The 12,847-nt window shown below is 42.7% G+C and overlaps 2 protein-coding genes across 2 annotated transcripts in view; one reads left to right on the top strand and one right to left on the bottom strand.

The window, feature by feature from the left end:
- LOC311063058 (pyrin-like) overlaps nucleotides 1-12,847 on the bottom strand; it is a gene marked incomplete at its 5' end in the record, with an annotated part of 670,464 nt that overhangs the window by 349,117 nt on the left and 308,500 nt on the right. The gene's annotated exons all lie outside the window — the stretch shown is intronic.
- LOC311063925 (myeloid-associated differentiation marker-like protein 2) lies at nucleotides 5,019-6,529 on the top strand (the record flags this gene model as incomplete). Its single annotated transcript, XM_084083557.1, has 2 exons — nucleotides 5,019-5,444; nucleotides 6,056-6,529. 2 exons carry the CDS (start codon nucleotides 5,019-5,021, stop codon nucleotides 6,527-6,529), a joined length of 900 nt encoding a protein of 299 aa, XP_083939683.1.

Raw genomic sequence — 12,847 nt, 5'->3', positions numbered from 1 at the left:
TAAAAGTACTAAAATGTTTGCAAATAACAGATCTACAAGCTCACAACGCGTCGCGATGCGACGCGTTGTGAGCTTGTAGATCGGCTATTTTCAAATAGCCTAGGTATAAAATAGGGCTAAAGTGGTTAATGTATGTTTAATAATATCATAATGTATATATGAAAAGTGACTAGTAACTAAAGTTTTCAAATAATTGTAGTGGAAGAAAAGTACAATATTTGCCTCTGAGATGTAGAGGAGTAGAAGTAAAAGTATTGGAAATTGGAAATACTCAAGTAAAGTACAAATACCTCAAAATTGTACTTAAGTAAATGTACTTAGTTACTTACCACCACTGTGCACAGGCCTGGTGGGGGACATATCCGTGGGAGGGGTCGCATATGTAGGCTGACGCCCACTCTCCACTGGAAACACGTGGGTAGGTGTTTCTGCAGGCTTTGTATAACGTAGTGGTTCTACAAGCACATGCGCCATCTTGTTTTTTGACAGGGTGAAGTTCGCCGCTGTGCATGTCGGCGCCATCTTGTTTTCGACAAGGTGAAGTTAACGGTTGGGCGCGTGGGTGGATATGAAACTGCAGATAACAGCCTCTTCTTTGTGACCACATCCTCATGCTCCACCATGAGAACAGAGGATGTGGTCACAAAGAACAGCGTGCCTTGCAGACAACACCTGCCTCTCTGCAACCACCATCTCTGCAGGCATGGGTGCATACTCAAGTCACACACACACACATAAACCAAGTTTTAACCCCTTAATCAGAAATACCTGATGAATGTCAGTTGGAAACATTGTACAATACAATAAACAATAAAATACTGTTCAGAATCAGAATCAGTTTTATTGTCACATCACAGGTTTACAAGGTAAAAAAGTGGGTGAAATTCGTTTTTTTACATCATTCCCATCGCAACGTTTAATTTCCATAGAAAGAAGAGGGGGGAGGGAGAAGAAGAAGAAGAGGGGTGGGGGGTAAGTGGGAAGGAGATCAGACAAGAGAACAGAAAGGCCAAACAAGTTATCTACATATTTACAAGAGTACCTGAGATAAGAAACAAACTAAGGTGCCTGAGCATAGCAGCAATGTATGTATACTGTGCATGTTTTGCTGTAAGTGAAGACATTGTGTGCGATCACCATTCTTTGCTGTCTCATGCACTGGCTGCCTGCTCCTACACACCTGTCCCAGTAGGCGTGCAAAAGGATTTTTTTTTACTACATTTCAAGTCATACAATTTGGTTATTGGCTGATGATGAAACCATAACTGGCATAAGGACTCTGCAGATTACAGGGAGAGAGTCTGAATGACATAAATCTGTTCACAATACACACGTAGTATCAGAGCGGGTACATCGTGCATCCTGTGCACGTTACAAAGCATCACACAATAGTCATCCGACCGACACATTTCCTGTGGGTGCCCTGCTTTCTCATTGGGTGCTCGGGCTTCCCGACACCCACAGGATTGGCGTCAAAGTGTCTGCAGGTCTCTGCACAAACACACACTGAACAGAGAGACTGTTCTGTTTTCTATGTCAACTGTACGGTGACACAATTTAAGCCAACCAGGAGAGAGAGCACTGAAAATGCATTTTCTGTTTAATAAAGAGCTGGAGAGACATGGGAGACTCGACTCCTTTTACTGAACAAACACTCTATAGCAATGAGTACTATCACAATATAGAGCTATTTAACACTAAATCACTTACACTACCTTTAAGTATATTTAAAAGCAATTAGAGAGAAAGAGTATATTATTAAATAAATACGGGTTCACCATTAGGTTTGAAGATAATATATAATAAATATTATATATTTATTGAAAGTAGACTGCCCATATATATTTGAATTAGAAGCTTATCTTGGCTCTTTTCTGTCCATGTGATACGATCTATACGGACAAAGCATTTCACCGTGAAGTTGATGATAAAATTGACCACTTCTGTAACTTAGTCATACTTCTCTCTTTTAACCTTCCACCCATAGAGTGTGGTACAGATGCTGAGGTGTGTCCTCTGTTACCGTACCCTATAGTCATCCTCTCTCAAAGGCTACAAACACACGCACGCACGCACGCACACACGCACGCACGCACGCATTGCCTTCTCCAAAATGGCGGCCATGCACCATTACAGGTCGCTCCAATGAATTGCAGAGGCCAATGAGGTATCTAGGTTTCTATATATATGAGTAGGGGGAGGGGGCGGTTCCTGTTTACCAGTGTTGCCATGTCTGCTTATAATAAGCTGACTTTGGGCTTGATTCTTAAGTGCAGTTGCTTATTTTGTCTTTCTTCCTAATGTCTTTTAAACCATTGGTTCCCAAAACAAAGGACCCCCAGATTAATATGTATTTGTCTGCAGGCCCCCATCTGACAATATGTTATGCCAGGGACCCCCATATACGATTTCTGTAGTTAAAATGTTTCAAAAATATCCCCCAAAAAATCCGGGTGCAGTACGTTAGTCTGACAGCGCATTCCTCCGACAGCGCAGCGCTCCGACGTTTCCAATACTAAACCCGAACCAAACCCGCACCCTAACCCTAACCGCACGCGGATGCCACATAGTCGGAGAAATGGGATGTCGGATTATCGTATGCCTCCCAAAAAATCCTCTAATTTTTCTTAAAATGGCAGATCTATAAGCTCACAACATGTTGCATTGTTAGCTTGTAGATCTGCTATTTTCAAAATAAAGTGGTAAAACTTAGCCTAGTTGTAAAACACACACACACGCACGCACGCACGCACGCACGCACGCACGCACGCACGCACACACACACACACACACACACACACACACACACACACACACACACACACACACACACACACACACACACACGCGTCAAATAATTTTTACAGTAAATTACCTCCATAGATTTTACAGTATAAGGGAAATGTGGTCAGCCAAATCAAAGGTAAGCTGAGACAAAGCTTGTTTTTAAAACACCTTTTAAAAGAACAAAGTGTTGTAGCTACTGCTTCAATAACAAAGAGGATATCTTGCCTGCAAAATTGATATTCTGGCCTGAGGATGGCGCTGTTGATCTTCACAGACGTTAAAAAGCCATGCATGTTCCTAGCAGGGTAAAAACACACATCCACTACAAAGACAATAAGGTTCACTAGGGCAGGGGTCTTCAACAGGGGGTCCGGGACCCCTAGGGGGTCCTCAGAGCTATACTATAGGGGGTCCGCCAAATCGTTGTGTGATAGGATTTCGTTTTTTTTACATTAACCACTTGAACCCTAGAATTCCTTTTCTAAGGGGAACATTAGCCGAAAATAGCAGATCTACAAGCTCTCAACGCCTCACGCTGCGAGCCGTTGAGAGCTTGTAGATCGGCTATTTTTGGCAAAGAGGCTACAGGTGTAGAGGGAAAAAAAGAGCAGACTAAGTAAAAAACAACAACTTTAATCTGAAACACAATTTTATACAATATAGAGTAGGGGGTCCCTGCTTCATCTCTCTCTCAGCTAGGGGGTCCTTGGCCTGAAAACATTGAAGACCCCTGCTGTAGGGTCATGAATAGTCCCTACACAAACAGTTGAGCGTATAACTTGGACATTTGCATGGGCTCCCTCAGTGGAAAGTGTGTTAACTGTCACTATGTGTTCATTTGAATTATCTCTCTCAGTCCCTTGCATGCATTTTCATACACACACATTTTAATGAATGGGATTATAGATTAAACTGACTACACACGGTACACATTATACCAATATGCACACACACACACACACACACACACACACACACACACACACACACACACACACACACACACACACACACACACACACACACACACACACACTTCGCACTTGTTTTGGCAATGTAAACATTATGTTTTCTCCTTTGAACTGAATTTAATTTAATTCAACGGGTTGAATTGAATTGAATTGAATTGATAGCATATAACACCTTCCGGACTGCAGTAACATGTACTATACTCTCCCGGCCTCTAGAAGTATCTCCCGTTCTCAATACTTTTACTTCTACTCCACTACATCTCAGAGGCAAATATTGTACTTTTACTCCACTACAATTGTTGGACAACTTTAGTTACTAGTGACTTTGCAGATTTAGATCTACAACATACATTAACCACATAAAACGTCAAGCGTCCATGTATGAATAATATCATGTATGAATAATATCAGTGGCGTGCACAGACATTTTGAGGGGCAGGTGCTCAAGTATTTTATTTCAAGCATAAGAATTATATTTTATAATATATAACTATTATAATAGCCGATCTACAAGCCCACAACGCCTCGCAGCGCGAGGCGTTGTGAGCTTGTAGATCTGCTATTTTTGGCTAAAGTTCTCCTCAGAAAAGGGATGCTGGGTTTCGAGTGGTTATGGTAAAAAGAAAAATCATATCACACAAAGATTTGGCGGACCCCCTGTAGTAACTCTGAGGACCCCCTAGGGGTCCCGGACCCCCTGTTGAAGACCCCTGCTGTACACCTTTTTTTCAAAAGGGCACTTCTGGTCAAGAGGGCAAAGGGCAGGTGCTCTAGCACCACCTAGAGTCTATCTGTGCACGTCCCTGAATAATATCATGTATGAATAATATCATGCAAAGCATAAAGTGAGGATACTTTAGTAAACCGCTTCTAGCCCGCTCTTATCAACCTCTTGGGTGGAGCTACGACAAGAGGCAAGAGGAGAGGAGAGCAGTACTCTGTCCACTACAACAGAGACAAAGAGAGGAGAGGAGAGGAGTACTCTGTCCACTACTAGAAAGACAAAGGGAGGAGAGCAGCACTCTGTCCACTACTAGAAAGACAAAGAGAGGAGAGCAGCACTCTGTCCACTACTAGAAAGACAAAGAGAGGAGAGCAGCACTCTGTCCACTATACTAGAAAGACAAAGGGAGGAGAGCAGCACTCTGTCCACTACTAGAAAGACAAAGAGAGGAGAGCAGCACTCTGTCCACTATACTAGAAAGACAAAGAGAGGAGAGCAGCACTCTGTCCACTACCACAAAGACGCAGAGAGGAGAGATGGGATCGTGTCTGGCCTCGGTCAAAGACACTCTGTCCAAGGCGGTGTTCACCCCGTCCTCTCTGATCGGCGGACGGGGCTTGCTGCACATGCTCCAGATTGTCCTGGGCCTGCTCACCTTCCTGCTGGGCGCCTGCCGAGGCGCCGGCAGCCACAGCTACTGGATCTACGCCATGTTCTGCTGGCTCTTCTGCCCGCTGGTCACCCTGGTCATCACCGTGCTGGAGCTGTTCAAGCTGGACGTGTTGCTCAACATGTTCTGCCTGGACTGGGACGACTTCGCCACGGGCGTGGCCATGGCCTTCGCCCTCATGACGGTGAGCGTGGCGATCACCTACGCCAACTTCTACCTGTGCTGGACGTGCGTCTACGCCTGGGCGATGACCGCGTTGGCGTTCCTGTGCGGCGGCGCCTACCTGCTCGAGGTGAGTATCACGGTGTTTGGGGGGGGAAAAACAGTACTCAGATGTTTTACCTATAAGTAAAAGTACCCTGTTAAGTAAAGTAAAAGTCCGGGATTTAAAATTGACTTGAGTAAAAGTACGAACGTATTGGTATCAAAGTGCACTTAAAGTACCAAAAGTAAAAGTACTACAATGTTTGAAAATAGCAGATCTACAAGCTCACAACGCGACGCGTTGTGAGCTTGTAGATCTGCTATTTTCAAATAGCCTATGTATAAAACAGGGCTGAAGTGGTTAATGTATGTTTTATAATGTAACAATTTATATCTGCAAAGTAACTAGTAACTCAAGTTTTCAAATAATTGTGGTGGAGTAAAAGTATTACATCTGCTATTTTTGAATCAGCCAAAAGTACAAAACAATGGTTACAGCTGAGATCTAAAATGACACCGATGCGTTTCCTGGTCTTAATGGGTTAATGGGTTAATACTGCATGTTGGATTAATGTTAAGTAACAGTACTTGATTGAGTAGATGTACCTAGTTACTTTTACACCACTGGTACTTTCAGACCTTTTTTAAACGCTTAATATTGAACCTTCGGCTCTGCTCTCTCTTTCTGTCTCTCTGGAGGTGATCAAGGACAAGTTCCTGGACCGGAAGAAAGGCAGCTACCTGGCGGCTCTCCCCGGGTTCTGGAAGGTCCTGGAGGCGTTCGTGTCGTGCCTCATCTTCGTCTCGCTGACGGGCTACCGCGGGAAGCCGGCCCTGGTGGCGTGCGTGGTGGCGTACGTCCTTCCCTTCCCCATCATCCCGCTGATCGTGGCCGTCAACGTCCTGAAGAAGCTGAGGAAGTGCGTGCCGTTCGACCTGGACCGTGTCTCCTTCATCTTCCTGGTGGTCTCGGTGGTCCTGTACGTCTACGCGGCCATCGCCTGGCCGCTGTTCATGTTCCGGGGAAACCCGCGGCCCTCCGAGTGTCCGCCCAGCTACTGCGTGTGGGCCGTGGAGCTCATGGTGGCGCTCTTCACCTACGTGAACCTGGCTCTCTTCGTGGTGGACCTGGCGTTCACCCTGCTCGGGACGTGTGGCTTCAAGCGCGGATGAGTCGACCCGGCAGTGGTGTAAAGTAACTAAGTACAGTGGTGTACAGTAACTTGAGCATCGCAAGCATTGCATTGCGCAAATGTGTGCAGATCTTTGAATATATATATTTTTTAAAGTAACTAAAATCTTTGCGTTGAGTTCAAAATGATTTGCACAAAATGTTCACGACCCCCCCCCCCCAAAAAAAAGAAACAGATCTACAAAGTCGTGGTGCGGCACTCGATTTGCATCGATCGAGCATTCAACATTTGTCTTGTTAAAATGTTTCAAAAACGGTATCTCAAATTTCTCATATTGAAAGGAAAAAAAGGGAAAAAAAAGAACTAAATTATATCCGATCTTCCAGCCCACAACGCGTTGCATCCCTATGCGTTGTGAGCTTGTAGATTGGCTATTTTCAAATATAGCCAATGTGCAGTATGTAGAGTTAAAGTGGTTTAACTGATGTTTGATGCAATTTTAGCCGGTGATACCACTGGAACCCTCCTCAATAAGGACCCCTGGGGGTCCCCGGACCCCACTTTGAGAACCACTGTTTTATGTCCTCGTCTTCTCTGCATTGTGACCCATGTTGATGCATTTATTTATTCATATTTATTTATTATTGAAGTAGTAAAACACTTTGGTCTTTTAAAATGTGCTCAATTTATGAATAAACTCTGTGTGTGTGTGTGTGTGTGTGTGTGTGTGTGTGTGTGTGTGTGTGTGTGTGTGTGTGTGTGTGTGTGTGTGTGTGTGTGTGTGTGTGTGTGTGTGTGTGTGTGTGTGTGTGTGTCTGTGTCTGTGTGTGTGTGTGTGTGTGTGTGTGTGCGCGCGCGTGCGTGCGCGAGTGTTAAAAGTGATGTTAAGTACAATTTTCAGTACTTTTACTTCTACTCCACTACATCTCAGAGGCAAATACTGTACTTTTACTCCACTACAATTATTCGAAAACTTGTAGTTACTTTGTAGATTTTGATTATTATAACAAAACATACATTACTTACGTACTTTTTTTTAAACTTTGACTCAAGTACATTTTGAATACAGAACCTTTACTTGTAACAGTGTTGCTACTATACATGCATTTGACTTTTACTTAAGTAAAAAACAAATAGTACTTTTTCCACACCGTGTAGTCAGTTTATTTTATCATCACGTTCATTAAAAGGTGTGTGTAGGAAAATGCATGTAAGGCAGAGAGAGAGATAATTCAAATGAACTCATAATGACAGTTGACACACTTTTCACTGAGGCAGCCCATGCAAATGTTCAAGATACCGTATTCACTCATTTGTACGACTGTTCAAAGAAACGATAACACCAGTGGTGGAAAGTAACTAAGTACATTTACTCAAATACTGTACCTAAGAAAAATGTTTAGGTACTTTTACTTTACTGGAGTACTTCCAATTTTCAGTACTTTTACTTCTACTCCACTACATCTCAGAGGCAAATATTGTACTTTTACTCCACTACATTTTTTGGAAAACTTTAGTTACTAGTTACTTTGTAGATTTTGATTATTATTACAAAACATACATTAACCACTTCAGCCCTATATGCATTTTGCATATGATTTTTCAATGATAGCAGATCTACAAGCTTGTAGCACGGCCGTGCTACGAGCTTGTAGATCTGCTATTTTTGAATAGCCCAAAGTAGATAAGATAATGGTTGTGGCTAAAAATCTAAAATGACGCCGTATGCGTTCCCAGTCTTAATGGGTCAAACCCCATAGGCTGTTGAGTGGAGTTCCTCAGGGCTTTGTTTGCAGAGCCTATTCATTCATGACCCTACAGCAGGGGTCTTCAACGTTTTCAGGCCAAGGACCCCCTAGCTGAGAGAGAGATGAAGCATGGACCCCCATATTGTATAAAAGTGTGTTTCAGATTCAACTTTTTTTGTTCACGTGGTCTGCTCTTTTATCCCTCTACACCAAACACCTCTTTGACAAAAATAGCCGATCTACAAGCTCACAACGCCTCGCAGCGCGAGGCATTGTGAGCTTGTAGATCTGCTATTTTTGGCTAAAGTCCTCCTCAGAAAAGGGATGCTAGGGTTCAAGTGGTTAAGGTAAAAAAAAAATCATATCACACAAAGATTTGGCGGACCCCCTGTAGTAACTCTGAGGACCCCCTGTTGAAGACCCCTGCCCTACAGTATGTGAACCTTATTGTCTTTTTAGTGGATGTTTGTTTAATAGTTTGTTTGTTTACCCTGCTAGGAACATGCATGGCTTTTATAACATCTGTGAAGATCAACTATTTGAGTGGCCCCCATAACCTGTCCTACAGCGCCATCCTCTGGCCAAAATACCAATTTTGCAGGCAAGACATTTTCTCTGTTATTGAAGGTGTAGCTACAACACTTTGGTCTTTTAAAAGGTGCTTAAATTTATGAACAGGCTTTGTCTTGTTCATAAATTTAGATTATATGAACAAGACGACGCTGATCATACATTAATTCTGCCTTGATTCTGCTGAGGAAGGCTTACTGGAGAAACAGATTGTCACCTGTCTCATTCTCCTGTTCCTGTTTTAACAGGGCCTTACCAGGGCTCTCCAGCTGCAAACATATCTGCGTACGTAGATCATACATGGGCAACTGGCGGCCCCCACCTTCACTTACATGCGGCCCGCAGGTTAATATCAGAATACTGATGTATTATCGATTTCAGCTGGTACAATTCCAAACAAAGATGACCCGCTTTAATTACTTCACTTTAATGACTAGTACTAAAATCCTTTTGTCTTTTTTATGTCTAATGTATTTGTGTTTAAGTTCATAAAGTTAACATAAGCATAACTAAATGCATTTGAAATTAAATACAAATGTTACTTTTCAGGATTCCTATTCAAAAATAGCAAAAATAGCAGATCCACAAGCTCAAGGTGCAGCTTGTAGATCGTCTATTTTTGGCAAAGAGCTATCGGTGTTTAGGGAAAAAAAGAGCAGACCACGCAAACAAAAAAGGTTGCATCTGAAACTTTATACAATATAGAGGGGGTCCCTGCTCAATATATAGGGGGTCCTACATTCTGTGAGATCAGGCTGATATCATAGATAGCTACTGTATATACATTATATTGGTTTGACAGCACTATCAACAGTGTTGTCTAAACTAATGTGTTTTGTTTGTTTGTTTATACATGATGTTTTCTATAAATATCTTGGATTCAAGTCCATGTGTATTGTCAGACATTTGACCACGTAAACCAGGGGTGATGCAACTTGATGCAACACAAAGACTGACTGCTGACTGTGAGGTTCAATTCATAAAGGTCTCACAGGTAATTTTATTACTTGTGTAGGCCCTATAAAGAGAAGAATGCATTCGCCATCTTTTTTGAATAAGGGGCGTCATGTTTTGCAATTAATTTAACTTACATAGACTATTTCTGTTATTAAGGCTTTGTGATTTCTATCAGACTGTGCAGGGCAGAGGCGTCTAATATCTGAGTTAGGGTAACCGCATACCCTTGTTGTTGTTGTAAGTTGTAAGTACAGGGAGCTGATGGTAGGTGTTGTTGTAAGTTGTAAGTACAGGGAGCTGATGGTAGGCGTTGTTGTAAGTTGTAAGTACAGGGAGCTGATGGTAGGCGTTGTTGTAAGTTGTAAGTACAGGGAGCTGATGGTAGGCGTTGTTGTAAGTTGTAAGTACAGGGAGCTGATGGTAGGCGTTGTTGTAAGTTGTAAGTACTGGAGCTGATGGTAGGTGTTGTTGTAAGTTGTAAGTACAGGGAGCTGATGGTAGGCGTTGTTGTAAGTTGTAAGTACTGGAGCTGATGGTAGGTGTTGTTGTAAGTTGTAAGTACTGGAGCTGATGGTAGGTGTTGTTGTAAGTACTGGGAGCTGACTGTAGGTGTTCCATTCCATCTCCCAGGAGTCTATTATAGCGCACTGCGAAATGGATACGGACAATAAGCCTCTCTCTAACCTACTTACTTACAATCAATCAACAGTGCTTGGCAGGTTGTTAGACAGAGTGGTGTGTGTTGACACACACAGAGGAAGAGGACGGTCAGGGGAACAGCAGCAGAGTGGAGCTATTTGTGTCTGGGAGAGCGTTCTACACACTAATGTTATTACTGTCCCAACACTGTCTGCTAGCACCGCTAAATTGTGATGAATAGCCTCGCCCCGGTTAGCAAACTGTGTACTCTACTCTAACTCTGCAGCAGTTTGTTTACACAGGAACAGCTAGAGGTGGTGTTTTCTGGTCGGTACAGTTTGCCTCAGTTACAAGTAAATGTGTTGTATTAACATTTTGACTTCAGTAATAATCTAAATGTACTTATAGGCCTACAGCAGTGGTTCTCAAACGTTTTCGTGCCAATATACTTTATACCAGATACTTTATTAATCCCGAAGGAGAATTCAGGTATCCCATAGATAGAAGGACAGGAGATAGGAGGAGAGTGCATGCATCTAGACTCTAGAGTCATGTTTGTTGTAAGCATATAGATAAGGAGCAGACATTTTGCCAGTGTTGTAGTATATCATTTATAATATTATCTAGAGAAGGAGAGCGTTGACAGTGAGGTGTGTGTGTGTGTGTGTGTGTGTGTGTGTGTGTGTGTGTGTGTGTGTGTGTGTTGCGTGCGTGCGTGCGTGCGTGTGTGAGACAAGCTGTCGGAGGAGATTGTAAGCGTTCTCTCTTTGATTCAACTTAATTACAGTATTTAAGTAAATGTACTTTGCTACTTCACTGCCCGACAGAGACGGAATAGGAATCCCTGGAACAAGGCAGCGAGAGGATCGCTATCTTTACCAAAAGCATTGAAACACCTGGAGATGCTCGTTGCTACGCTGCTGTTGTTGATGTTGTTTTTGTGTAATGAAAGATATCTGAGCAGAACTGCATGAGCCTGTACCTGTACAGATAGCACTGAGCACACACTGTGTGTGTGTGTGTGTGTGTGTGTGTGTGTGTGTGTGTGTGTGTGTGTGTGTGTGTGTGTGTGTGTGTGTAATGTGCCTCGTGCTCGCATAAACACACACACACACACACACACACGCACACGCACACGCACACACACTGAATTGTGTATGAGGGTTTGTGATTACACATACACACTCATATTATGAGTATTACTATACCTGTCAGGACATCAAGGTTTTGTGAAAATGCGTGAAAATCTTTGAATATATATTGTTTTAAAGCGAACATTTTAACTCCATTCTTTGCTTCTCGATGGTCCCTGGAACAAAACATTTTGAGATGGGGGTCTGCGGCCAAATACATATAATTTTGGGGGTCCTTGAAATTGATTGAGAAAAGATTGAGTACCGCTGATATAGAAACATACGTTTTTTCAGAATACTGTTGGAATTTAGAAGACATTGGTAGAATCGGCTTCAGGTCTTAATGGGTTAAATAGACGATCTTTGAAACGCTGTGGAGGCCACGTTGTGTATGTCAAAAGAAAAGTCTCCGTGGGTTGGGGGAGGGATCCGTGTATCCACTGGAACAATAACATTTCTACCGCGAGCAGCCATTTTGAAGCTATGGGCTTGTAACAGAGTATTTCTACATTGCAGTATTGATACTTTTACTTAAGTAAAACATTTGAGTACTTTTTACACCACTGCTGTGCATTCTATGTATGTGATTATTACACGGCTTGGTTGAATGCTCGATTCTGATTGGTCAGTCATCGGTCATTATTTCTCGATAATGACCGTTGAGCTCAATAACGGACCGCTGTCTAATCAGAGACTCAGAACACCTGCTCATATCAACCTGTGCTGCTTGATTTTATGCTTTATCCAACATGACAGCCATGTAAACAAACAACCAATGTCATTTACAACTAAACGTTGCTCTCAAGAATGTTTTTGAAAACATTTGAAGTGAGAAATAGACGATGCAATAACCGAAAAGTCATTCTATTTGATCCACTGCACTTCCTTGTTTATCGTGGCGCAACAACGGGGGAATACCAAAACGCTCGCCCCAAAACATAGTCGCCCCGGGGCAAATCCGGCGGTATTACAGGCAAATTGGCAGTAAATAGAATGGGGGGCGAGTGTGTTTTGGGGCGAGTTTTTTTTCCATTTCGTCATTTGTTTTTGCGAGGCGAACTTGTCCGCCCAGCCCAATACTTATGGAATACTTTCATTGCCGTAAGCAAGGAAATACTTCGTTTTGTTGTTACTTTTGGGTAAATGTATTTATGTATTTATTAAGTAGCCGTGTAATAAGCGGGATAATGCATGGGGAGGTAGTCATTATTGAAATTTAAAGCCCGACAGGGCGATTAACCACCGAGGCGCAGCCATGCATTATCCCTTGCTTATCTTGCTCATTGTACAGTCACTCTGGATGGGGAGCAT

The sequence above is a fragment of the Gymnoscopelus microlampas genome (assembly GCF_963454915.1).
Source record: "Gymnoscopelus microlampas genome assembly, chromosome: 16".
NCBI classification, from domain to species: domain Eukaryota; kingdom Metazoa; phylum Chordata; class Actinopteri; order Myctophiformes; family Myctophidae; genus Gymnoscopelus; species Gymnoscopelus microlampas.
The sequence above is the reverse complement of the archived record's forward strand: the minus strand, read 5'-3'. Positions and strand labels throughout refer to the sequence as shown.